A 27845-nucleotide genomic window follows, 5' to 3' on the forward strand; every position below is an offset into this window, starting at 1 on the left:
GTTAAAAACTGTTTAATATCTCGTAAGTAAAGTTACTTAGGGTTGATTTAATAATTCCAGACTCATTAAAGTTTGGATAGACAGTTCTTAATATTAAAAGTAAATATGTATTTATAACACCGACTAGGAAATTAAATTATTGACTTTGTAGACTAATGTATGTCGCTTATTAAGAGGATAAATGAAAACGTACTGAAATGCAGCGATTTCTTAATGAATGAAAAACGAAATTAAAATCATAAATCGTCAGTTGTCCTACCCTACTGTCAAATTACGACAGAAAAACTACGAAAAAATCGTAAAGTAACATGGAGCTTAGGGATTCGATATAAAAACACATATATTTACATCGACACAGAATTATTTGTAGACTAGGCTATGTGGAGGCCGTTACATTTTCTTCCAAAGAATCTTCTCGTGAAGTATAATAAAGAGTATAATAAAGTTAATTTAAATAATTAAATAATCCTATTGATATTAAAAATCTACAAATCAACTATACGTTAGCAGTACATTTCACATTAAGTAACCATTTTAATGATATTTAACATGCTCAAATGATCCGTAATGTTTTCGATAACTATAAAACAAGGTAAGTAACTCAATCAGTTCGTGTTATCTCTGAATCCTTAATATTACCAACCAAAATGGACTAAGTATCCAACCATTTAGACAATCTATTCATACAGTTCTATTTAACGTGTCCGAAGTCATGTTACAAACAATTACTAATCAAATTACTTGGTCATTTCTATTTATCAGATTTACATGCATGCACTCAATATTTGATGTAAATATTTCCTTTTATTATTTTAACTTGCATCAACATGAAATAGTTTTTTTACTCTTTAATGAAGCGTTATACCATAAGTCGAGAAATGATTAAACTTTGATATTCTGTTCATTGCGATGTTAAAAATAAATCAACATTTTTATCATCACAATTAACATTTGATTACAAATTGTTCAAATCATTACTGGCAGATAAGTGCTCACGAGTGAGGTGTCATCCAGATGCTCAGTGTACTGATGGTTACTGCTTCTGTCCTACTGGTTTCGAAGGAGACGGATATTATGAGTGTAAACGAATTACTCAAGGTAGAATAATGCATGTCTTGAAGTTACCATATAAGTTTGTTTTGACTATAGCACTTCCGTTGCATCTTTATTATTCTTAATTTAAAAACTTCATATAAATACTATTGTGGTGTGTGCTACTGAAGTCGACGGATATAAGTAGTATGTAAGTGGAACGCCTGGCGGCAGAATGTTGAGAAGGTAGATAATGAAGGAAAATAGCTAAAGAATTTTTGGGGTGCTTGAATCCTTTAGGAACATTTTTTCAAACCACTGTGAATATGTCAACCTAGTCGCTCGAAAGAAATACAAGAAAGGGGTTGCTGTTCAACAAAGGTATTGTTGGTCATGTTTTTAAGCCGCTATTATATGTTTAGAAAAAAAATGTTACTGTTGACATGATTTTGGGGAACTTCTCGTATATTCATCTCATTCTATACAATCACTTTATTGAATATCTACCTATCATTTTTCATTTCATATATAATTTTTACTCATTATTTTTCTACCTATTAGATGCATACCTTGTAAAGCTATTCATTCTACCTTATAACTTGAACCATAAACCAAGAAATATATATAAATAGTTCACCAAAAGTCTAAGCTTTTCCTGCTGCAACGTTTTCCTTCCAATTTTCATTGTGATTTTTACTGTTTTCCAGATAATGTTTTCTATAATTCTGTAAACATTCAATGAGATCATTTCTTTAAACTACACACTTACTATACTCTTTGATATGAACGTTTGCATGTGCAAATATTGAAATAAAATTATTCACATCTGCTTATAAAATTAAATAATGCATGAAGAAAATTCTGGAAAATAAAAGCCATCATACTTCATGTCTTCCGTCTTTAAAAATAGTTTGAGTGTACTAGCTCATATAAAATGAAGAAAACACTTCCTTTATAAGCTTTCAAAGTAACTAAGGTGTTCTATTAAGCTTAAAATGGTAGTAATCATAATGAAACGTCGAAATAGATTCAGTAGTAAGTAATTCAGTGACGGATTTCTAGTTAACTGCTATGACCAGATTCATAAATACAACATGAATTAATTGGTGGAATTATTTTGAATTCTTTCAATATGCATGCGGTGTATGATATGCAGTATGCTTCTCTACTGTGCAACAACCAGTACAGTACTACTTTAAAACTATTTAAGAGAGAAATGTTAATATTTTCAGATCGCTGTGCGAATGTTCGGTGTCATGAAAATGCTAAATGTGACGACAGGTATTGTCGTTGCAAAGAAGGTTTTGAGGGTGATGGCTACAGTGAGTGTAGACGTAAAAGTGAAGGTGAGTAAATGTGGCAAGGCATTCACGTAATTAGCAAGTTAGAATGAGGAATTGATTGTGCCAGTGTATGTTTATGTGTGCACGCTTTCTTTGGAAGTAGTTAAATAGACAGATTTTGTCCGTGTTGTGCTCAATATTTAATAAATGTACTATCAGAAATGTATTTTACTTCATGTTCTTTTGCTCTGATTGGTCTCTGTGTCGCCTGTCTTTAAGTAAATGTGTAGATGCTTTTGTTAACTAACAAGTGCTACGTGCTTACAGCACATGCTTTTTGTTAAATGTTTAGCACCCTTTTATCCATGATTTTATGTGTTACTAGCTAATTAATTGTAATGTTATTGGGATATCTAACTAAATCTATGATTTTTCTTTGTCATTTTTACACTCGATGATGGGCTTTTTAACCACCAAGTCAGGTGACTCCATCAATATTTACCTCGTTAATAAGTATTGTATTTTCAAATTTTCTTTCTTCTCAAACTACGTGCCGATGGAGTCATCCAGTTGAATGATTGAACTTCAACGACTGATTAATACAACTTTGAGGATGCTATATAGTTTCTATCTTCTTGGACTATAAATCATTTCTAGCGTTTTAGCAACTCCGTGTGTACGTTAATCAAATTTATTTAACAAGCCAAATGTAACGAGGACCTAACCATTCATGACAAGAACATTAGCGGAGTCATCAAATGTTTTACCATAGTTACTGAAATTTCGTTTGACGAAACTTATATTCGCCACTTATAAGTGGAAAATTTTGTTTTCAATAAGTTCTCAATAGGTTCTTCTGTTAGAAATTAGTCAAGTTAAAAAACGTTCACTGCCACTAATTTAAGAACCTGATGGGGATTTGTTTAGAAGAAGATTTTTTATTTGGTAATTTCTAAACGACTGTTCAGTGCTTCCAGGCTCTCACTAGTGATCTAGCTCAGATCCATTCACTATTTCTATGGTGAAAATACTACAGTCTCTGCAAATCCCCTGCACTTATAATCTAAATGTTTCGAATTCCAATTTGCAATAACCAGAGAACGTTCGGACAAAGGTTTGAGATTCAAAACAATTAGGCCTTTTGGTAAGTTTGGATAAGGCAAGAAAAAGGAGAAGCTTACCAGACTTTTGCGATATTTTGTCAGTAGTTATTGCACAGTCCAATAAAAATGAGGTGTAATGAAGGGCATATTCAATAGCATCGACCATTTCTATAAAATTATACTATCGAGGATGCAGTCAAGCTGTTAAACGATGTGATACACAACAGATACCCAATAGAAAGCATGAACCTATGAGTATGTTGAAAACTACTATACTTTTGGGACCTAAAAATAAGTCTATTTCATCTTATCGCTCAGAGGTGCGTTAAATAGCCCCGCGCCATAACGAAGGCTTGAAGTGGTTATCAGTAGAAGGCACTGTGCATCAAACGTCATTATAATTAAACAAAGAAATGTTCATACCTAACCAAAACCCAAAACAGTATATAAACGATTGTGTCATATTTCAATATATATATATGGAAGAGTAATGATGATTTCCATCTCGGAATGGCTGAAGAGGTACCAAAATTACCCTAAAAACAAATAAAGCTTAATATCCTAATAAAAGCAGATGACAAACACCACTCTCATCCCTTCACCAAATTTACAGTTCAAACAAGTCGTACGGTTGATCTTAACCCAGAATTTATGTACTCATACATCACTTATCTACAGAAAATATGTCGATTCAATGAGGCTTTGGCCGTTTGAAAGTTTAGGTCCCTTATATTAGTACTTACATTGAACCTACCCTGGTAATATTGATCTAATATCCATAATGATATAATTTATCATGTATTTCCTTATTTTATTTTTCTCACCTTCAAATCTTTCTAAATTGACCCTTACTTCCCACATATAAATATCCCAACAAGTTAAGGTCTGCCCAGATTTTTTAAATTGTTTTGAGACAATATATAAAATAGTTCTGATAAACTTTGTGTCATTGTATCATTCGAGTTCTTATCTTTGTTCTAAAATTACATATTATCGGCCAAATAATCATACAAGTCGTTAATAAAAGAACTAAACCGTGTTACAATAACTTGTTTTTAGGTGCAAAAGTACAGTTGCAATCAGATGTGATGATAAGTACCATTATGTTGTAAGTGTTAAAGTAAGTTATGAGGCTAAAACTGTAGCCTGTCACTTGGATTCACAAACTAACGTGGCAATAGCATTTCAGGTTAATGAGATTTTTATCATTTGACGAAATGCTACAGACGCCATCAAATAAGTACATATACTACATAGTATATTTTGTAGAATGTCCAAAAATCTTAATATAACTTATCTTTTATTATTTCTCATCAAGAGTGTATGTGAAATACTGTGATAGATATGCCTCTAAAAAATTTGTAACTGAATTTCGAGCATCGAGTAATCGGGTTGTACGTACTGAACTGGACATTCATATATACGTATATGAAGCGTTTTTAAAAGCGTTTTTTGCATAATCATGTTTTATATCAGTCAATTCTATAAAACCCTAATGTAGATAGTGATCCATGTGCACGTATTCGCTGTCATCCCCAAGCTCAGTGTGAGTATGGGTTTTGCCGCTGTAAAAATGGTTATAAAGGTGATGGCTATTGGAATTGTCAACCTATACAAAGTGGTAAGCTCTGTTTCTATCCCAATAAGACCGACAAACTTCAAATACTTGAATTAAAGCATGTTTATTTTTATTCAGATATTTATTTTTAAACCTTTATTTGCATTATCACACGCATCATAACATCATTAAAACAAACAGATATAACATAAAGAACATAGTCAAACACATTTTTGGAATGAGTTACTAATAAAATATAAAACTTTAATTTGAAACCATTTTATATTCATATGAGAAATCAACTACCTTGCATAATAAAATGTTTTTCATATACTCTCCAAAGCATTTCTACGTTTTATGCTCTGAACTTTTTGAAAAATAGCATGATATGCTTACCCCTAGATGAGGTCAAATATATATCCATCTATACTCAGTATAATTGCTTTTGTAAAATATTAACTTCAGATCTATGTCGGGCAGAACAATGCCATCAGTTCGCTAGATGTGTTGAAGGTCAGTGCCGCTGTTTGGATGGATACGAAGGAGATGGCTATCAGATGTGTAATATAATACCTGGAGGTAAATATAATCTTGTATATTTATTTGTCAAATCACTCGTAATGACACACTAACAGCTATAAATGTTTGCTTATTTGAAAAAAGATAATCCATCATGATGTTTCAAATAAAGGTACAAAAACAGTTGAAGTTGAAATTGCTGTAATTGATCTAAACCAATATTACAACTTATTGAGACTTACAGAAATAATTAATTGCTGGAACCTTTCGTACCTCAATATTATTGTGCTGCCCAGCTGATATCGATTTTTACTGATTATGTAAAATTATAAATATTCTCTGTTTGTATCCATTTGGTTACCTTTTCTCGAAAACTATGAAGTCCCTTACAAACTCTCTTCTGTGGAATGAAGTTTTTTAGCGGTTAACCTATTCAACCACGTTAGATCCAATACCATATCAAAAATATCTCCTAGAGTTTGTATTTTAGGATGTGAAACTTCTTGAAAGTTGGAATAGTTCTCCACCTACAGACAAATGATCGGATGATTATCAGTTTTAATCCACTTAATATTGGCGCCTAATTGCACTGCTTAGACAAGCATGATCTAAATATTATGATTGATAACATTTTATTAACACTAATTAGTAAAAACATTTTTGAGGTGCAAGTTTGAGTTGAACTTCAGAAAGCCGTCAACGTTTCGCTTTAATTATAAATACTTTTGGTTAGTTTGAGAGTGTAAAAACAACTAGGACTGAGACTTGTGAGATATACGTTATCTCATCTTGCCAAATAAAAACGTAACTGTGAATGCTTGTGCAATAAGAAAATAATTTAAGCCATCTTGAACGGACGTAGCTTGCAAACCTACTCAGATGAAAGAAGTAATAAGGTAAGATCATTACTGTTTAACTTAGGGAGTAACGAAAAACAAACATTTATACTCATGACGTACAAATTAAGGGATTGATGTACGAGTTCAACAACAAAAGTAGTTTTAATAACACTTGTTTCGTTTTCCGAGGGAATTTATCATTATTAACTTAATTTATATAGGGAGCGGTATCTTAGCGGCTAGGAAGCTCGAACTTCCTCTATTCAGTACCAGGTTCAGACTCCTCCTCACCTACTTCAGTTTGGGAAACCGGATAGTATCATTAGCCCTCACACTTAAAGCGTGGCTCATATGCAAGCATCTGATGGATGACTATGATATATTCTACTTATAGAACTTGATAAGATTCCTCCACTAAGTTAGATGATAGACCTTAGAAGTTAGTTGTACTTCATAACCCTTTTAAAACATTAAAATTCCTAAACACTGTGACACCATAATTCAATGATATTCTTTAACTGAGTAGGCCGCAATTTCGAGGAGATTTTTCGATAGTTTACAATGAGTTGTTTGTCAGCTTTGCTGTCAGCAATGGAATTATCTATCATATGTACGAAGATGTACATATATGATTATATTGTGTTTCTTTATATCTCTATTTAAATACAGCAACTTCAGCAGATTGTGGTAATTGCAATGGTATACCTTTCAAAGAAATAGCTCAGTGTGTTGGTGGACGATGTGTTTGTGCTCGTGGATTTATTGAAGTTCAGGCAGGTGTCTGTATGGAATGTGTGCAAGACAATTGTCATCAGGATGCCGTCTGTCGACCGGATGACAGGTTTAATGGCGCCTATTCATGTCATTGTAAAGCTGGTTTTACCGGAGATGGAGTATCTGTTTGCAAGCCTGAAAGTGTAGATAGAGAAGATGCCACATCATCACACGCCTTTGATCCTACGTGCGGTGGAGGCTGTAGGATACGAAATGCGGAATGTGATCGATATACTGGAACATGTAAATGTCGATCAGGTTATGATGGAGATGGAGAGAGGGGTTGCTACTGGAATTGTAAGCTGTGTCATCCGAGTGCTATTTGTGATCGTGAAAACGAAAGATGCATTTGTCCATCTGGTTATCGTGGAGATGGACAAACATTTTGTGAACAAATTCCAGTTAGGCAAGGTAAGTTCGATCATCAATGTATTGGTTTTTCAAGAAATATCTTTCTTGACCCCTTTATTCATAAATGATAGCTTTGTGAAGAGACCTAGATGCATCTAGTGTAGGTGACCTTTTATTAGAAAGCTGTCCGACTTCGGATCCATTTACATATGTTACCCAATGTACATCAAAATTTGCATTTTATTACCTACTATTTTTTGTATGAAATCATTGGTGACAGTCATCAGGAAAAAATGACGTTGTTATTAAATATGATAAACTAATATATATTTCTTCCAGATTCTATAAAAGTTCGAATAATGGGAGAAGGAGAAGTAATGCATATTACAGATATATCTCATCCGCTTGAATTAAGATGTTTCGTAGCTGGAAGCGATCAGTCATATTCCGGCCAATGGATTCAACCACATTCCGCTCAAGAACCAATAGTGACTAAAACTAGACAACAAGATGGCTATGAAATTTCCCTGCGTATAAATCAACCTACAATAACTGATAGTGGAAGGTATGAGTGCCGTGCAGGGAATGTTGCTGCTTTCATAGATGTAAATGTGGAAGAATCAGCAAGTATGTTTGTAAATTTAACTTTGAACTAATTTTGTACTTATGACTAAATGAATTCAGTTTTTAAAATACTGGGAAGAGTTTAAGTAATTTGATCCAATCTTTTTCAAGGAAATATAATCAAACTTAAGTATTTTGTTCAAAGGTTAGCCGTACGCTAAACACATCGTCCAACTATGGTAACAACGTATGAGACATTTGGTGTGGGAGGTTTAGAAAATCGTGTTGTGATAATAATTTTATGTATTTCGATAATGATATTAGAAGACGAAGATTATCAGAACTATGTGATATATTAGCGCAATACATTTCGAACAATCTGGTCACATTGCGCTAATATATCACATAGTTCTGATAATCTTCGTCTTCTAATATCATTATCGAAATTTATCAAAGGGACTAATTGTTTTAAATTTTATGTATATTCATGCAGATCAAATGTGCGAAAAATCCATTTGATGAAAATAAACAATTGACTAAATGATATGAATCAAATGTGTCACAGCACGCATAAAATGAGGATAGATAAACGAGCATGTTGACCAAGCTGCTTGTTCAGATAAACGCACTGATTGGAACAAGTAAATGTAATCATTGTTGTCCACATAATAAAAATAGGATTTAAGTTAGTAAACAGTAAAATGGAGATCGTGGTTACTTATCAATCATTAGTTGCCATGTCACAGTTAATAGTATTCCATCTCTCCCGTTAATATTATTTGGATTTGCCCATATGTGTAAAGCTTCAGATATTAATCTCACTTTGTATGAAATAAAACCATTTGAAGGATTCTTGTACTATTGAAATCAAATGTATGGCTATGATTTTTAAGAATATAATTTTCCTCACCGATGACGCGTCCCAACTACTATGAAACTTTTCGATTAAATCTGTACGAAAGTTTTTATAAATTTTTTATATTGTGTTTTGTAACAGGAAAGATATAGGCTTATAAAATCGAATTTATAGGATCTGGGATTTCATTCCATCATACGTTTTCTTACTTTAAGTCACTGCTCTCTTTCTGAAATGAATTGTCTTTATTAAGATACCAGTTTTACGATTAAAAATGCATCACATTCATTCATTCATCACATCAAATAATCTTATTTAAGTCATGACTACTAGTCGTTTCATTTCATCAAAACATGATCACTCAAATGAACAGAACCCTGGTTAAGATTGGCTAGCAGATCTAAATAATTCCGAAATAATAGAATATTCCATTGAAATCTGTTGACGATTATAAAACAAATAAGTGATAGAAATGGTAAGTATTAACACTAAAAATTTTTTTAAGTAGTAATCCATCTTTAGTCTTTTAACAATCTTTCGAACTGTTATGCCGAAGAAAAATATAATCCTAAAACTTTTGATCAATTTGATTTTTAAGTTCCATTCACTGTGCTACTTACAAGTGATGATGGGATTTTAATGACACAATCTACCGATTCAAATGTAACCAAAGCTACTCTATGGAATATTGGTAAGTGATACATTGAGAATCATGCTATATTATTGTTTTTATTTTGTCTATACGATATGGTATAGTTTATATGATATACTCATCTGTATATTTGATCGTTCTAAAGTAGTAGTTGATCTGACCAATATGATATTCGTCTTGGGGTATTGTAGTGAACAAGAACACGGATGGGGACAATGGAATGTATTTAACACAAAATTACAGGACTTGTTAATAAAATCTAACAATCAAATAGTAAATACGTAATTTCCAAAATGTCCACTAGTTGTCTCAAAATGACTCAGAATTCGTTATTCTTGCATTTTCATACAAATGGCATCCTGTTTCCATTCTTTACTGTTCGATCCTCTTGTCTCTTTGCTGCCAGACCTTCTGTCCACGACTAACATCATCTACTACTTATGTCAATATAAGTAGCACACACCACAGTATATGTAACTAATAGTTTGAGAGCTTTGTAATGATTTTCTTGATTTGAGATGTAACATTAGATGATGGTTGGAATAGTCGACAAGAAATCCTGGACCCGGGTTTCGTGCTACTTGGCACTCGTCGGCAAGGTGTACCTGTAATCTTGAGAGAACTGGTGCTCCCTGGCGGATTCGGTCCCGTGTCACCCAGCTTCACGGTCAGAGACGTTACCACTGAGCTATCCGGGCCGCGACCACATTGCAACATGGTCGATAGCATTCGATATGCACTAAATAAGGACTTGACACACATGACATTGATCACCACCCAGTGATCAATCAATTGTGAAGATGTAACATTGCACATCTTCATTGCCATATACATGGAATTTTATTTATTTATTCTATGGCAACAATAAGATTTTAAATTTTGCCCTAAAAAAATCGAATATTAGGTGGTTGAAAGCAGATAACAAAAAGTACTTAGTTTTATGGCAGTGGGCATTTGTAATCAAAGGTGTGATCCCCATTCTTGAGGGAGTTGATGTTTCCTGTAGGATTTGATCCTCCTCATATAGTATAGCAGTCAGAGATATTGTAAGTGAAATATTCGAGCTGCAACTGGTCAATGGATAATAGGCAATGTTGTGAACGGGAATACAAGGGGTGATAACCGATTCTATCGGAATACATAATTAAAGAATCTCTTGGTAAAATATACAAATTATACACTGGATACTTCTTTTGTGAATTTCCATCATTTGTCTTTCACTTTCTGTATGATTCTTCCAGTTCATAATTCCTTTCTGTTTTCCCTTCTATTCTCCTCAACTCAATCTACCTAGCCTTCTGCTGACAGGTTTTCCACTTCCTATTGATATACGCATTACTTATGTCAACAGAAATAACTAGCACACACAACAACTAATCTAGCGTTTATCTAGACAATGGTTTTGATGGAATCATAACTATCATTTGTAATATCCATATCAGTCTAAGTTACAACACTATCTCAAGTTCTATAGAATTGCACTTAATTAATAGAACGCAGCTGCTGCACAATGATCAATCAACTTGTTTATCAGGCTGGGCTTCGAATTTACAGCCACTCTTATCTTGCAAAGCTGATTAGACTTTAGTTTTATTTCTGATTAAACTCGAGTTGCATAATGATTTTTTTTAATATAACAAAATATTTTTTGAAGCTTTACGGTTACAGTTACATACTACATTAACCTGACAAATAAATGTCATTCCAAAGTTTGTGAACCATTTCTGAATATTTACTGGTTTAGTTCTATAGAGAAAAAAACAAACTTGTTCCATCTCAAGATGTGCAACTGATTCTAATCATTTGCCTAATATAGAATGAAACTTTAGAATCTGTCATGCAGTATATCCAAACCCTTCCATATAACCTTTGATAATTATCGAACTGTAATGAAACTGAAAATCTAGTCACAATATTTGAAAAACAATTTTAATCAACCGGATTTAATATTTAGCCGATCTTACTAAAAAAAGAACTCCCTTACTAAATTTAGCATAATTCTATGACTGAGAATTATCAAACTACTCCAGATATTTCCTTCTTATCAGAAAAGGAACAAAATATTCTATAAAAATGAATTGGCAGAAATAGAAGAGAGATAAAGACGTTTGAGACTACTAAAAATTATAATCTTTGAAAATGAGGTTGGACGAAGTTAGACATTAAAATACTTACATGATTTTTGACTATTCAACTGATGAAATAGTCTTTAATATGGTTTTAGTAGATGTTACACTTCATAATCCTACTCATTCTACAATATTTCAGAAGTACATTAACTAATTTTCCAAATTAATTTTATTACAGTCTGACATCTGTTGAAGAACCTTTCAAAATCTTGGTTTGTTGGAGAGTTGCTTTATTCTAATATAAGGTTTCTCAAAAAATTTCAATTTAAATAAACTTAAAAATAATCATGTACTGTATAGCAACTGAATTCGTATTGGATTCCTGAAGTTCTAGTATTAAACGGTGATCTTTGCACTTTGACTACGTTACCGACAGCATTGAAATATTGTCACACAATATGGAAGTTCAACCGAAGTTTGAGAGTAAACTACTGGAATCCGAACTAAAAATTTATATGTATCGTCCTTAACTAGATAATTGAAGGTACCAGATTTGATTACGCATGTGTAATGCTATACAATTCAAAATTAAGGTGTAAAAATCGTCAGGTACCAATCCTTGGTTTTAAATGATTAACCGTTTTATGTTAATCTGTGGTGAAAACTAAGTTCAAATTAGTCCCTTTCCACAAACCTCTGATCTCAGTTTCCGACATTAATCAGGTGATGCAAAAGAGAGTTAGTAGTAAGTAGTTTAAATCTAATTTATCAAAATATTTTAAAACTAGTGTTTAAACGTTAGTTCCATAACATGTAATTTATCATAAAAAAATTACCAATGCCATAATTTATCATCATAAAGGCCTCCAGATGCATCATTTTCAGTTTGAATTACTTTATCCATATGTATATACTTTTCAGGAGACTATCCTTCAAGTTAAATTTTATCTTAACTGTAACCCGTAACTTCTGTTTCTATTGCCCTATCTAGCTGAAAATAACAAATATGGACGTGTCTCCATGGTCGGTGATTGTAATAGTCAACGAATTATATATACATCTGATTATGGTCATACTATCCGATGGGGTAATTCAAACTCTGGACAAAATAAATTGGTGACAAAAGAAATATACACTTCACAATTTAACCGATTTCGCAATTTGGCGGTAGATTCGTTGTCTGGAAATGTGTTTGCCTGGGAAGAGGCCTTTGGAAAAATTATGGTATTCAATCCAAATAAACCAAATATTCATTATACACTTGAAAGTTTACATAGCCTAACTTCATCTGAACAACAGAATTTCGCTGGGCTAGCTTTGCACTCCACATTAGGGTGAGTAAATAGAATATCGATAGATGAATATATAGTAATATTGTTAGATCTGTAAGTATTATACGTATTTACATACGTTCCGTTTTTTAAAAGATTAAATAAGTTGGTAGCTGGTGTATGTACTTTAATGGTGTCGAACTTTCTATTCGGAACGTTTTAATCATAAACCTTTAATTTTCTAGTGTCTAGAGTTTCTATTAATGGCTGTAAATATGATTGGTTGTATTTAACGCTCAATGCATTCCATTACTTGTTATATTATCTTCAAGTTTACTGTAACTAGCTTCAAGTTACCAAATTTCCAAACGAAATGATTATGATTTCAAACACTAGTCTTGAATGTAAGAATATTATTATCATTATAAAATTACTCTAGTATTAGCATACACTCATTTAAAATTAAATCTACCTTACTGTCCAAATACAGGACTACACATATTAATTGTGTGATAGATTATAATTCTACCTCTCTATACAACTATTGGTAGGGATTATACTCACTGCTTTACATTGCGCTTACTTAAGAATGCTACAGTTAAGTAAAATAAGGGAACATTCCTCATATGTTTAAATTTCGATACCATTTAGACACTGAATTTCCAAATTATTCGTCTTTTTGAGATATAGATGTATTTATTTGCTTATTTATTTTTACTGCTATAATCAGTCTAATGTACTGGGCAATATACACAGACGGTTGGAGACCGAATGGTACAATTCAAGTGGCTTCAATGTCTGGTGAAAATGAGGAGCAATTATTACAACTAACTGGTGAACCATTGGCAATTAGTATATCACCAGCAACGCCAGTTAATGGTAATTCCGCTGGAAAATTATGCTGGATGCAAAGATCTTCTAAAGGAATGTTTGGACTAGTCACTGAACTACATTGTGCACGATTAGGTCAAACAGGTAGAGAGATATTAACCAATGAAAAGATTAGAGAATTCAGTCCTTCTGAAGAACCATCTTTTGGTATGACACAATATAAAGGAACATTATTGTGGACAGATGCTTCAAAGTAATCAATTTTTGAAATAAGCTTTTATAATAAGTGAAGTGAAGTAAATTTCTTTTAAGAATACTATTTATCAATTAAGGAATTTCACAAAATTTCATTCCATAAGCTAAATTTAATTAGTTACAACATTATCTACAAATTTCCATAAAGGCTATTGTTTTAATAAGACTATTTCATTCTAATATCGTTAACTTTTTTAACACTGAACGTTTCAGTTTTTAGGTTCTTATAAGTTCACTCTAATACGCAATAAGAAATGAACAATTAACAAATAAATAATCATTTTGTAATAGATGACAGAATTAGTTCAATCTAACTGATCCATCATGAAATAACTTCTTTCTAATGCTAGCTAATGGTTAAACGCTCGCGCGCGAGACTGATAGGTCCTGGGTTCGAATCCCGCGGGGTGGGATTGTGGATACACACTGCTGAGGGGTCCCAAAATAGGACCAAACGGCAGTTAAATGGATTGTTTTTGAATTATGTTTTAGGGATTGTTTAATTTTATCATCAGTACGTCTGTCAGTCAGCTACAACGTAGGATTAGGCATATATATGCTTCGGTCCAAGTTGCCACACCTCATTAGCACAACAAGGTGGACACCGAATTCATAGAAGTAGTCACTTCAATGTTAGTAATGTGTTAAAGAAAGATTGTGTATACGGATATAGTACAGGAAGAAAGAATTAGCTTGTTATTAATGACTATATAATTTTCTTCAACTCATAAATTTACTGCATTCCAAATGCACTACAATTCAGTTCATATATCAACCTCTCCGTTTACATCCTTCTGAGTCAGAATAAAGAACATATTTAAAAATGTGTTTTTATAGACAATCTTTTGATTGACTCTTAATGTCTATTAATCAATAAAAGCTAGAATTCTCCACTGGTAATTGCTTTTCCTGAGTTCATTTTCGGACTTCAAAAGCTGTAAATTTCAAGTTTATATCTCGAGTAATCCTAATTTCCTTATTGATTCACGTCAGAATGTGTTCAGAATTCCAACTTTCTAAAGAAATACTGTTTCATCACAATTTTTTTCTTTTCGCTATTGAAATGAATATGCAGATAAAAATCACACTCCGATAATAACTCTAAAATTTACACCGGTAGATTTCTGGCTGTTTTTGGTCACTAAGTATGGTTCTCATCCTAACGGTAGCCTAACTATTTTATTGCAACGTTACTTATAACATTCTGTCGGAACAAGTAATAAATTTAAAGATCTTGTAATCTCCCTGAAATATATGAAAATCGAAAGTATGCTCTGTTAGAAAATCCTATCATACGGATACAGGTTTATAGTCTCTGTCGGGTAAGTCCTACTCACTCCTATCATGTGGCGGTGCTTTTACTATTCTGAAAGGTTGAAAAGTGGACGATCGAATCCTAAACTGAGCTGATGGATGCAAGGAGTTCATCTATGGGAGTTTGATAGTTATATATTGTCCAATAGTCCTCAGTTCGTAAATGGTTAGTTTTTCACAAGTTGCCGCCAAACATGAAGTCTGATGTAAATTTTCTGAAGCTACGTGTGCCATTTAATTTCGTCTCATGTGACATGAAGGAGTAAGATTTCTTAGTGCATAACCATTCTTCGGCTGGGGTCATAGAGACCATGAAACTAAGTGGCTTTAAACTTTATCGTATATGGTTCAGAACAGAAACTATACGTTATCCTGTTGGATTTTTCTGTGGTGTTTTTTGAAAAATTTCTATTCAATTCCTTGACGTTTTGGAAACTATTCTAGGTTATATTTTGAGGTAAAATAAAGCTCTAATTCAATACCGCCATTTCTATTTGTTTCTAGATTGCAAGGCTATTCCTCCTCTATCTGTACAATATTACCACTTCATTTATGTAACGAATAGTTTTGCCTTATTTTACCAAAATGTATGAAACCAGAGAATTTCTGATACACAAGAGAAAATATAGAATAAGTACAAAAAATAGCTAACTGTGATGTTGGGCCTCTTAGCTAAGTAGTTGGTCCCCTTATCTTCTTTGATCAATATCCTTCAAACTGATATTAAAATAATGAAAAAGAAACGGTTTATTTATAGACTGACATTTCTACACGTATTGTTTTTGATCCTTGTTTCAATGATTTTAACGTTATAAACGTCTGATCGATTTCATTTAAAAAAGAAGTTTACGATCAAAATATTAACAGTTAATGTATTAACTTACAATAAACTATTTGATATATTACTAAAATTATTCCAAATATTTACATTTTTCCTTAAATTTAGGACAGTCTATTACTCTATCAATCCTGATCGCCGAATACGTGTCCGTTATGTCTGTTGTTCTAATCGTTTCCAAGCCTTATCAGTATTAGGTGATTGTCCACAAGGTAATTTCAGATCTTTTGAATTTATTCTACATAATTCAATAGTAAATTCCTAATAAATAAACATTTATTAGGATCATTGTTTTAAAACAAATTTGACCATGCCATTGACAATTGATTTTGCATTCTGGGTAATACATGTAATTTTAATAAAATGAACAAGAAGCAGTTTTCTGCACCCAGATTATTGTTAACTGATTATGTTAGGACTCATCTATTGACAGCTTTTTTTGTGAGCAATAGGTTACAGAAATATGATCATCCTGATCGAATTCACCCTTATTTAGAATAGAATGAGAGAACCTGTTTGAACAATTAGACTGAAAAAGGGAAGTTAGCTACATACCTTTTATCCACATAGCAGCCAATCGCAACACTTGGTGAATAAATTGAATTTGAAATCTTATCAGAAGCTGAATCTCATAGTTTCATATTTAGAGCAATGCATTAGTTACCTGGAGACATACGGTTTGTTTTTCTATTGACAAATCACATTTTATTTCAACTTACATCATCCTTTTCGTAAATAAGGTGGTAGTTTACTACTGTCGTTGTAGAATATCCATCGTCTCCTCTAAAATGTTTTACACAGATCTAATTTACATACCAAATAGCATGATTATTTTAAAAGTTCACTTTTTTATTCACAACTAGAATTAACTGAGGTCAAATTTTTCATAAGCGACCATTTACTATTGAGAATATCCATCAAAAATCAAATTACTATGCAGTTTCATGCCTAATGATCTTGAGAGCATGATAAAACGGGAAAGTATCAGAACTTCAATCCGGATGAAGATAATGAGTAGATAGATCTACGCGGCTGTGATTGATTCTGAAGCATGTTACCTAACGTATGCAACCATTGATAGTGGTTATCAAGCGGACCTTAACCGGATAGTTAACATCTAACAATTCCTAACACCATTAATCGCCTTTTGTTTTGAACGCTCCTAACTTTTTCCAACCTACCTCTGCACTTGCAAGCTTCACTCACTTAAATCGGCTATGGTTGATGATACATAACACATTGCAAAACCACCTCAGTCTGTGAAAATTTTATTATCGCATCAACCGACTTGTTACTCCTACCAATTACCTTATGTCTAAGCTCACAACTGCTCACTCGGTTATTTCACAAAACGCGAGCACTGCTTTGAAGACAAATATGATCAAAAACCTTTAGCCTACGAATATCTTCTACTTTGATAGACTATGGTTCACGGATATAAAATAGTACAAAACGGATTGCTGTGGAATATACACGTCCCTTGGTTGTCAGATGAACATTTCGTCCAAGCCACAAGCGACGCACGTTGTCAAGAGCCAACCGAGGTTTCGTCAGACACCAAACCACCAGGGCTGATGAGGCTTCCAAGATAAATAAAGTGGTCAAAAGAATAAAACTACTTCACTCCATATCATCAGTTCAGGCGTTAATGCAAACCAGTCCTGAAGCAGCACTTCGCGTACGAAACATACTAACATTTTTGCTGAGAACGATTAAGGGATTTTGCAGTTTGTCATTGTTTTCACTCAGTAACAATATGTAATCTAATTATTCTAAATCGACAGGCGAACTTCCATGTAGGGGGTTGACCCCTGAGAAGTTGGTCGAAGAAAAATTTTATTTCCGAAAGGATATTGATGATAAAATTGAATAAAGATGAGCAGCTCCGATTAATGACAATTGAGGTTAACAATTTCGCTGACGGTTCCTGACTCAACCAATAGTCCCTAATTAGAGAGCCTTCGGAGGGTTTATTTACTCATTTGGTAAGTCATTCAAGAGCAAACTGCCACAGAATCTTCTGATCAACAGCTATAATCATTTTTCTATAAAATATTTTCTCCGAAAGTAAGTAGAATTTTTAATAAACGAAAATACATAGTATATTTTCCATTATAATATTGTTGCATTTTATCAGTTCGACTAATGAATGAAACTAATATTAGTGCAGTCAATGATTATGGTTCTAGTTGTACAACAATGTACCAGATATTTTCAAAGTGAATGTATACGTAACCAAGGGAATATGTGCTTAATAACATGCATAGTATGTACAAGCTTGTCTTATTTATAATTATTCATTATTAATATTCATTATTTTGATTGATGGATTCATCATCACTATGATGACGATAAATATTTTCATTTACATACCCCCCCCAACCATTTAAACTAATCAAAACAATTAATTATAATATTTTTATCGATATTAATTACCTATTTAGCTTCAACTAATCCATGCACTTATTCTAATGGACGATGTCGTTATATATGTTTACCAAATGACGGTGGTAGATCACGTACATGTGTATGTCCTGATAATGAACCTGGATGTCATAAAGAAATATGAAATGTATCAGTTATAATTTAATGAAATGATAAATTCATTTTATCCCAGTTCATATTTTTCAACTTTACATTAACTTAATTATTTATATTACTGATTTGTTAAAAAAAATTAAAATTGAATTTTCGAATTTTCCTTCAAAAAGAAAGGTGTTTTATTTAGGAAAGCTTTATTCTTGAAATGTCAATCTTTTTTCTATTGTATTACATTTAATTATACTTGCATGTTGTATTTTATTTTACTTATCTATGTGAATTTGAAGAGTTACAATTGAAATAGGTTATATATTATCTAATTAATCTCATTCGTCAACCTAAAAACTCATACACATGAACTGAATACTTCTCATAGAATTAGTTTTTGTTGTTGTTGTTGTTGTTGTGTGTGTGTAATATTTAAACTTTGATGTTACTATATCCCAATAAATTATATTCAATACTGAAACATAATTTATTTTTGTAATCAGTTCAGTAAATTCATAGTTCAAATCATTAACTAATCTTTCCTAGACCATTATTAGTTACCTGAGCAATCAGCATATAGGGTTCTCGCCGGTGTCCTTCAACGACATGGATTGTTCATTAGTCATACAGTATTTTTCATTACTGTGTTGATTCAGAAAATGACTCTCCCTTCCGATCGATTACAGTTGCTATTTGAGCGACAGTTGAAGTTCTTAGTCAAACTACGCACATAGTTGCTGAATCACTCATGCTTTGGAGATGCGACGGAACTGAATGGATTAATTTCTTAATTGCGCACCGAGCTTGAAAATGATTGCAGCCTCCATGAATCCTCAACAAACCGTAATTTAAACGAAACAACAGTTATTCAAGATCCACCCAGTGGTGTAGCGGTCCATTTCAGAAACATGTCCGGTAATGAATTCGAACCCCATTATCTCCGAAACAGCATGTGCAAACAGTGGCTTATCCAGATCTCAAAAAGACGACATCCTGTTAAATGTTCATGAAATTGTCGCAGTAACCGCCCATGAAGAAACAGAAAACGAATCAAGCAGTACACTGAATCCAGATGCACCAAATGGAGCTCATCATTCTGTGATAGAAGTTTCTGACGAATCTAATTATCGAGATTCCTTTGTTTTACCAGAAAATGTGTCACATGCATCAAATGATAATAAAGAACCTAGTACAGTTTTGATAGATGCTGTTTACCCTAATGAGTCATCATCTACTAATGAGGTTTTCAATAAATTTGATGTAAATGTTTCAGAAGAATCAAACTTCGATGACCTCATATCAAGCGTCGTTGATCCTCACCATTTAGTTACTTTCAGTAGATTCTCTGTTCAATGCGACAAATGTTTTAAATAAATCCAAATTAATTGTAACTTGGAAATATGAGGATCCAACACTACTTCGTGGGGGAAGATAAGCTCGGGAAATCTAAAATCCGGATATCAACTCCAGATCTTCAAAACAGGGGTGTGTTACGTCTCGATATGGATAAGGAATGATAATTTTTGGGATCCATTTATGGAACAACACTATGCGTATATTTTTATCGTATAATATATGATATTCTAGCATTCCATTGACAAGTTATAACAGGAGCCTCAATATTTCTACGTACATTTTGAGTACTAGAACTTCATCATTTTAGAACTACTTGTATTCCATGATATATAAATTGCTTTATCATACTTTTGCGATTTATCTATTAGAGGAGTAAGTCATTGTTCATATCTGTAGCAATTATGATCAAACTAGATAGACTCATTTCAAAAGAGAAATATCTTTTATAAAAAATAAGAAATCGGTACAACTTGGGGACCAAACGCTGCTGTACACAAAATGTTTGCATTATTATAGGTAAAAATAATGTGTATGAAAATCGAAATGTTAATCGACTAAACCTGTTGATGTGGTTTATTCCAATGGTGACTACATAAAAATCCACATTTATTACTTCGAACATTGAAAGAGTAGACAACCGTGTCGATAATTTTTCAATTAATAAACTACTTAGACTGTCTGAATACATAACACAGAAACGGTTTTTTGTATCCAAACAAAAACAGGAAAATAATGTTAGGAATCAGTCAAATATTTTGAGCAAATGAGTATTTGACTGATGGAGTACATTCATTACTCAATAATAATAACAATAATAATAATAATAATAATAATAATAATGGGTAGAGTAGCATTTCAACTACAAACTACCCAGCTAATAGTCAACTCAAAAATCCACTTAGACTGGCTCTAGAAAGTTATTTTATTAGTTCATATTTATCTCCCATTACTTACATCTAATTAATCAGATATAGCATAGTATTGTTGGAAATAGAGGAAACTACCAACTGTACCGTGCTCCAGTAGTGATAAAATGTTTAGCACGGATAAGTGGTATCTCCATAGATTGTACCTTTCCACAATTGGAAGCTATCAAAAAAGAGAAAGCACAGATATACCTTTTGTATAAAGGATTCCTGGTACCAATTAGAGATCCCTCAAGAATAAATGTTCTCTCACCTCATGAGAGATCTGATAGGTTCAACTGCCTGCACAACTCAAGTAGCACCCTAATCTATCTTGATCCAGATAACAGCCTCATCCTAGTATTTCTTCTATTCCTGCCATGAGCCCTTCTTCTATGGATTTGTTTTACCGAATGTGGCACCAAAATTAACGATTCCAGTTTACCAAGTGCTGCTTTAAACCTGAAACTGCGCTTTAAACAATAAACGAACTTTCATTTTCAGGACTCCGTGTCAAACAATACAGTAGGACTTACTACCCAAAAGTGTAACACTTCGATCGACTGATGCATTGTTTTAATTGTTCCCAAGTATATATATACATATATATTAGTGATGTAGCTTAGTTCAAAATTATAATGATCATTGTAAAGACGTAAGGTTCACTATTGAGAATAGCTGTCATTTGAAAATCATGAGCCTTCGAGTTTACTAAGTGTGTTGATGCTATCAACAATAATCTTCGAATAAATGACTGTTAGTAATATAGAAGACCTAAACCATTCACTCGAATATATTATTCTTAATGAGTTTGACTGCTCATATAATCAAAATCTGTGAATACTAAATGGCAGAATAAATAGACCTATGTGATTACTATTTCATGAGTAAAGATTATATACTGAAATTTACTAACCCACAACTATTGTTGATCAAACTTACCTCTATTTATTTAATTATGAAAAATATGTATGATGAAACCATCAGTATAATTAGTGTTCGAAACCAAAACGGAATACACCCATTAATACATTAAATAAGATAGATAAGTTCAGCGAGGAGTTCTCTTTCCAGCGAATTCACTTCTAAAGATGTACAACCGCATATTTATATATACTTATTTTTCAGGATGATAATAATTATAATAATACGGATAATAAAGTTCTGTTACATATGGTGGCAGTGAGGTAGGATAAACAAAGGTATTAAAACGAAATTTTAAACAAGGAAAACTTAATAATCGTCTGGTTGTTAATGGCTTAAATAATAAAATCATCCCTTAAAACATTAAATGCTCAAGTTGATATTCGTATCAAAAACGTTTTGCGCACTAAAAGGATGTTTTCAAACGATTTATCTTGAAATACATTCACGCAAAGATCTTTGAAAAGTGAAGAAATCCAGTTTTAGTTATACCCTATAAACAGACCACTAATTAAAGTTTTTATAATTCCAGTTAGTGTTGAAGTAAAAGATTTAAGGGCGATTAACAAAATTACTAGTTAGTTAAGTTTAGTGACTAATACTTCATAGTATTAATTGCATAAATCAAGAAAATCACGTATAGATAAGCATTTATATATTTAAATGTAAAAATATAGTATAAAAAATAATATCACAGAATAATCTATGTACAATGTCGAAGGGCTGAATATTCATTCCAGTTAAGTACCTTTTGTTCTTTAGGAAGAGATGTCTGTGAAATAAAATCAGCAATCTGTGCTGCATAGTCTGATTGGGTTAAATCATCAAGCTTTTCTGAAACATCACCAACTAATGCTGTAGAGTTTTGAGTGGGAGAATCAATCAGTAAAATCGACTCATCAATGGACTTATCAATTATACACCCACTTTGATCCTTCCTTGGTCTTGGTTTTGGCAATATAATGGATAAGTAGGTACCAACATTAATAGTACTCTCGCTTCCTATCAAAGGAGTTAACTTCACTTTTGAATTTAAATAGCCTAGATCTTCTGAGATAGGAGGATGAAACTCGGTTTTTGTAATGTCTAGAGAATTATTAACTTCCAAAAGATTGCCTGGAATGCCACACACTACAGGATGCTTTATTTCACGATCACAAATAGCATAAGCTATTATGTCTGTAGATTTATTCAAAACATGACCTCCATGTTTACGACGGCCTTTGACATTTTTTTTCGAACGATTTAATCCATTGGAAACCTAAAATAATCAAGTAATAATGAAATTATGGAGTATATTCAATGTATTAGTTTCCGTTGGAGATTATCATTCACAGGAATATATAAGGTAACTGAGTTCTAGGATAATTATAGTCTCGTATTTGCATCAATAATTAACCATTCACTGAGTCATTAATTTGATTGTTACTTCATGGACTTTAAGCAAATATTAACCAAATACTAAAACCAACATTGTGATCCATTAAAACGTGTTGAAAGACTCCTTGAACAGCGAATATTAGTCCACATAACAGTGAACACCTATTTCCCAACCTTGCAGTCACGATATGGGAAGATATAATCACATGTCTTAGGTATACATACAGGTAACCGGAATCAGAACATAAAGTTAAGGAAATGCCAATTTCTAAATCTTAAAACTAAATATTACATGAGCTTAAAAAAATCCTCCGAGCTACCAATTAATATACTTAAATATGCTGATACAGATAACTAAAACACACCTATATCAAACTTAATCCACCTACATGGTGGTTGCCAAAATGAAACTGAAGCAAAAACAGCAATGGATAAGTGGAGAAACAGCATTACAAAGGTTCAATACAGAATTCCTTCGAGATACTGACAAACACAACGAATTCAGTATAACTCTCAACAACAGGTTCCAATCCTTACAGGATATACTGAAAGGAAAAACTACTATGGAGGACAATCGGAAAGGGATCAAAGAAGCATTAACTTCAACATGTCAGGAGGTTCTGGGCCACAAGAAGCATCATCATAAGGAATGGATCTCTATGAAAACCCTGGTCAAGATTCAAGATAGGAAGAACAAGAAGACGGCAATGAATAACAGACGAACAAGAACGGAGAAAGTCAAGGCACACCGAATGCACAGAAGCAAACAAGCAGATGAAGAAGGGCATTGGAGCCGACAAGCAGAAATACGTGGAAGGGCTACATTGAATCCGCTGGAGAATGAAACAGCATACACAGACCATTCTATAGATGTCACTGAACCAACGATCGAAGAAACCAGGATAGCCATTAGACAAATCAAGTGTGGGAAAGCAACAGCACCAGACAATATCCCAGCTAAAGCACTGATGTCACATACAGAGGTAACTGCAAACATGCTCCACGTTCTATTCAGGAAGATTCAGAGGGATGATTACGCGCCAATGGATTGAAAAGAAGGGCACCTCATCAACATACCAGAGAAAGGAGATCTGAGATCAACAGGCTGGATTCCGTAAGAATTTGTCGTGCGCGGACCAAATTGCGACACTACTGATCGTTGTTGAACAATCAATTGGATGGAATTCGTCACTTTACATCAACTTCCTTGACTATACAGAAGCGTTTGACAGCATGGACAAGAAAACTTCGTAGAAAGTTCTTCGACAGTATGGTGTACACGAAAAGATCGTCAACATCACACCGATTTCATAGGACCGACTATACTGCAGAGTTATGCACGAAGAACAGCTGACAGACGCATTCCACGTGAGGATCGAGGTTAGCAAGGCTGCCTACTCCCCTTCTTTCTCTTTTTTTTCTGAGGGTTGACTGGGTTATGAAGACTTCCATATCTCATGAGAAACACGGCATACAATGTACAACCTTACATGCAACTAGAAGATTTGGACTTCGTATATCACCTACCTAGCTCTTCTAGCCCGTACACAAGAACTGATGCAGGTGAAGACAGTCAGTGTAGCAGCAGTTTCTACATCAGAAGGCCTCAACAATACACAAGGGAACAAGCAAAATTCTCAAATACAACACAGAGAACACCAACGCAACCACACTTGATGGAGAAGACCTGGAAGATGTGGAAACTTTCACTTGCTTATGCAGCGTCACCGATGAACGTGAGGGATCTGGTGCAGATGTAAAAATGAGGATTGGTGAAGCGACAACAGCATTCCTACAGTTGAAGAACATATAGAACTCAGAACAACTATCGGTCAACAAATATCAAAGTCAGAATCTTCAATACTAACGTTAAGACAATCAGTTCTACTGTACGGAGCTGAGACGTGGATAACTACCACATCCATCACCAAAACAGTACAAGTATATTTATAAACAATTGTCTACTATAGATAGTCAATGTCCGTTGATTGAGGAGGAAATTAGGAAACGATGTTGGAAGTGGATAGGACACACATTGAGGAAATCAAACTGCATCACAAAACAAGCGCTAACTTGTAATCCTGAAGGGAAAGGGAAAAGACGAAGAAGAACATTGAGTTGGCAATCTGAAGCAGACATCAAAAGAATGGATAACAACTAGGAAGGATCGCTCGCAACAATGCTCGATGGAGAGTTCTGGTGGACGCCTTATGCTCCTCCATGGGAGGTAACAGTAATATCAAACACACATTCATAGTAGAAAAGAGTTATTTTGACAGTCATGTGCATACTAAAAATGAAATGCATGTCATAAAAATCAAACTACAATATAAAGACAAAGGGACGTAATACAAATTTGCTCAACATGAATGATTTAAAATCAGTATAAATTATATGAGGAAAGGTAACATATATTTACCTGATAGTCTAATCCTAAAATTTCGTGAGTTACGGAAGAAGAACAGTCACTAGAGGAATTCTTGCTACACCTTTTAAAAATATGGTGCCCACAAGCAAGACCAACAACACACAAAGTATTGCTATGCCTTAATATACAAATATCATTTTCAAACTCCCCACCAACATCAACTAAATAAAATGCATTGAAGTAACGCTCTACAAAACGTTGTGTTCTGTTATCAACCAAGAATCCGCTATTTGAGACGAACAGATCTGATTGAAGTTCAGAGACAGATCTTTGTGTTTGTATATTTAAAAACCAATCACAAGCTTCATATTCCCTTTCATTGTATTTTAGTGAAGTCATTAGGAATCTGAAAGTAAGCCATTTAACTTTAAGATAAATAAGCGAGTTATTTACTGCATGAAAAAATACAACGTAACTCAAAATATCTTTCACAAATGACATTACAATAATTTACGCGTATATTTTCAAGGAGAATTACTACAAACAAAGTGACTTTAAGTGAAACAAGATTTGGTTAAAGCTTATATAAAGCGTATATAGCCTCTGCCAGGGAATTCCTACTCACTGTCTTCTTGTGGCGGGGGTGCTGTTTACGAATATGAGAGGACGAAAAGCGAATGTCCGGCGCTTTAACCGGATTCCAAACCAATGGTGCACATGGGCTCCGGTATTCTGCGGGAACAAATGGCGTATGAACCAATTGTTGGTCACCGGCTACCATGAGACTGCATCTCTTTACGTTGCTCCACTGCCTTGTGGATCAGACCTTCAGGTCGAAGGCTCGGGGAGTGGCCCCCTAAGAAAACCACCTGCTTCGGTTCGGGCACCCGGGCAGTACCACAGCCCTCACACATACCGAAAGAGGTTTGTGTGGCGCATATGTATTTGGTGCCTCCTCGTACCAATATCTATGTGTCAAAATAAATAATTGTTTTAAAATGCAGAATAGTTATATGGGTGTATAAAACGTATGGCAATAGAATTATTTTGTTGAGCCAGACAAAGGTTATCTAGAAATTAAAACGCTCTCCACAGTTATTAACCTAATTCAAAATAACCTTCAAAAATAATGAGTAATGTCATGTAAAACACAACTTACAGGTTAGAAGAAAGCCTAAATATTATTGACTTTCAAATATATGTGATATATATGATTTACGTAACTCAACGGCCTGGAAATTTACTCACTAGACTTTTAACTATGGGGTCGTTTGTTCAATACTAATTTAGGGTGGATAAATCCCTATAAATTAGTGTGGTCTCACATATGATTCGACAAGACTTCGGAAACAATCCATGAATTATTTAGCTTTACCATACACTCGTTTTCATCATAAACTGAAACTAGGAAGCCTCCTACCAAACCAGCCTTTTCCTGTCTCAAAACGTGCTTTCTTATGATCAAAAGGTTGGAACTGACATTAATTAAAACCGATAGAAAATGTGTACCAGTTGAAGTTTCTGTGATGTATATCAGCATAATAAATGAAAGTAAGCAAGAAAATGTGATGAACACTGGGAAACGCCTAAGCAAAAATAGGTGAAACTAATTAAAGCGGGAATCTAAGGTGTTCAGATTAATAAAATAAAGGATAAGTCACTTTGTATTGTGAGGTACTTAGCCTATCATTTCAATCACTTTATGAAATATTACTTTGCCATGTTAGAGTTTAAGACAGCCATAAAGATTACGAAATTTATTCAAATCTATAAAATGAATAGATCTATGTGTTTGATCAATCACTTTGGAAAATCTTGTCAATCTTATATAGTGCGTTTGCAGCATGGCAACCTGGGCTTTGAGTTAACTATAAACGGCATTCTTAAAAAACCTGGGAATCCACTTAAATATAAGCTAATACTTCAGCCAGCTTACGAACCTTGTACTCATTCAAGCTTGTTCTAAACCAACATACAACGATCATACAACGAACCTGTTTATTCCGCGTGCCAATGACCTTGCCATTAGTTTCAGTCTCAGTTTCAGTTTGGGAAGGACAGGAGGCTCGATGGCCTATGTTAGTCCTGGCAATGGTGGTCTCTCAGTTGATCCAACTTTCTTTTGAAAGAGTCGACGGATGGAGCCTCAACCACGTGCTGAGGTAGTGAATTCCACTCGTTGATGATTCGATGGGAAAGTCGATAGTCAGCTGACAAGTAATTTGTTCTCGGCTTGTGAAATTTTTGGAGTGTCCTCGTAAATTCTCTGTTTTG

The 27845-nt window shown here is 33.6% G+C and overlaps 2 protein-coding genes across 3 annotated transcripts in view; one reads left to right on the plus strand and one right to left on the minus strand.

Annotated features, from left to right (window-relative positions):
• MS3_00002020 (uncharacterized protein) overlaps window positions 1–20314 on the plus strand; it is an 83626-nt gene extending 63312 nt beyond the window's left edge. Inside the window, exons 26-36 of the mRNA XM_051209578.1 lie at window positions 985–1098; window positions 2265–2378; window positions 4920–5039; window positions 5442–5555; window positions 7004–7519; window positions 7799–8086; window positions 9478–9570; window positions 12592–12934; window positions 13602–13955; window positions 16218–16321; window positions 18554–20314. Coding sequence (XP_051075037.1) covers window positions 985–1098; window positions 2265–2378; window positions 4920–5039; window positions 5442–5555; window positions 7004–7519; window positions 7799–8086; window positions 9478–9570; window positions 12592–12934; window positions 13602–13955; window positions 16218–16321; window positions 18554–18678 — 2285 coding nt within the window. The 3' untranslated portion in view covers window positions 18679–20314. The remainder of the gene's footprint in view (window positions 1–984; window positions 1099–2264; window positions 2379–4919; window positions 5040–5441; window positions 5556–7003; window positions 7520–7798; window positions 8087–9477; window positions 9571–12591; window positions 12935–13601; window positions 13956–16217; window positions 16322–18553) is intronic.
• A 2127-nt stretch (window positions 20315–22441) lies between these two features.
• Window positions 22442–27597, minus strand: SPPL2A_1 (Signal peptide peptidase-like 2A; the record flags this gene model as incomplete). Of its 2 annotated transcripts, XM_012938709.3 has the most annotated exons (3): window positions 22527–23084; window positions 25623–25977; window positions 27566–27597. In XM_012938709.3, the coding sequence occupies 3 exons, from the start codon at window positions 27595–27597 to the stop codon at window positions 22527–22529; spliced, it is 945 nt and encodes a 314-aa protein (XP_012794163.2). The 2 variants fall into 2 exon arrangements, with proteins under 2 accessions (XP_051075039.1, XP_012794163.2); XM_051209580.1 differs by having other exon boundaries at window positions 22442–25977; window positions 27548–27597.
• Window positions 27598–27845: the final 248 nt, after the last annotated feature.

Source organism: Schistosoma haematobium, chromosome 1, assembly GCF_000699445.3.
Source record: "Schistosoma haematobium chromosome 1, whole genome shotgun sequence".
Classification (NCBI taxonomy): Eukaryota; Metazoa; Platyhelminthes; class Trematoda; order Strigeidida; family Schistosomatidae; genus Schistosoma; species Schistosoma haematobium.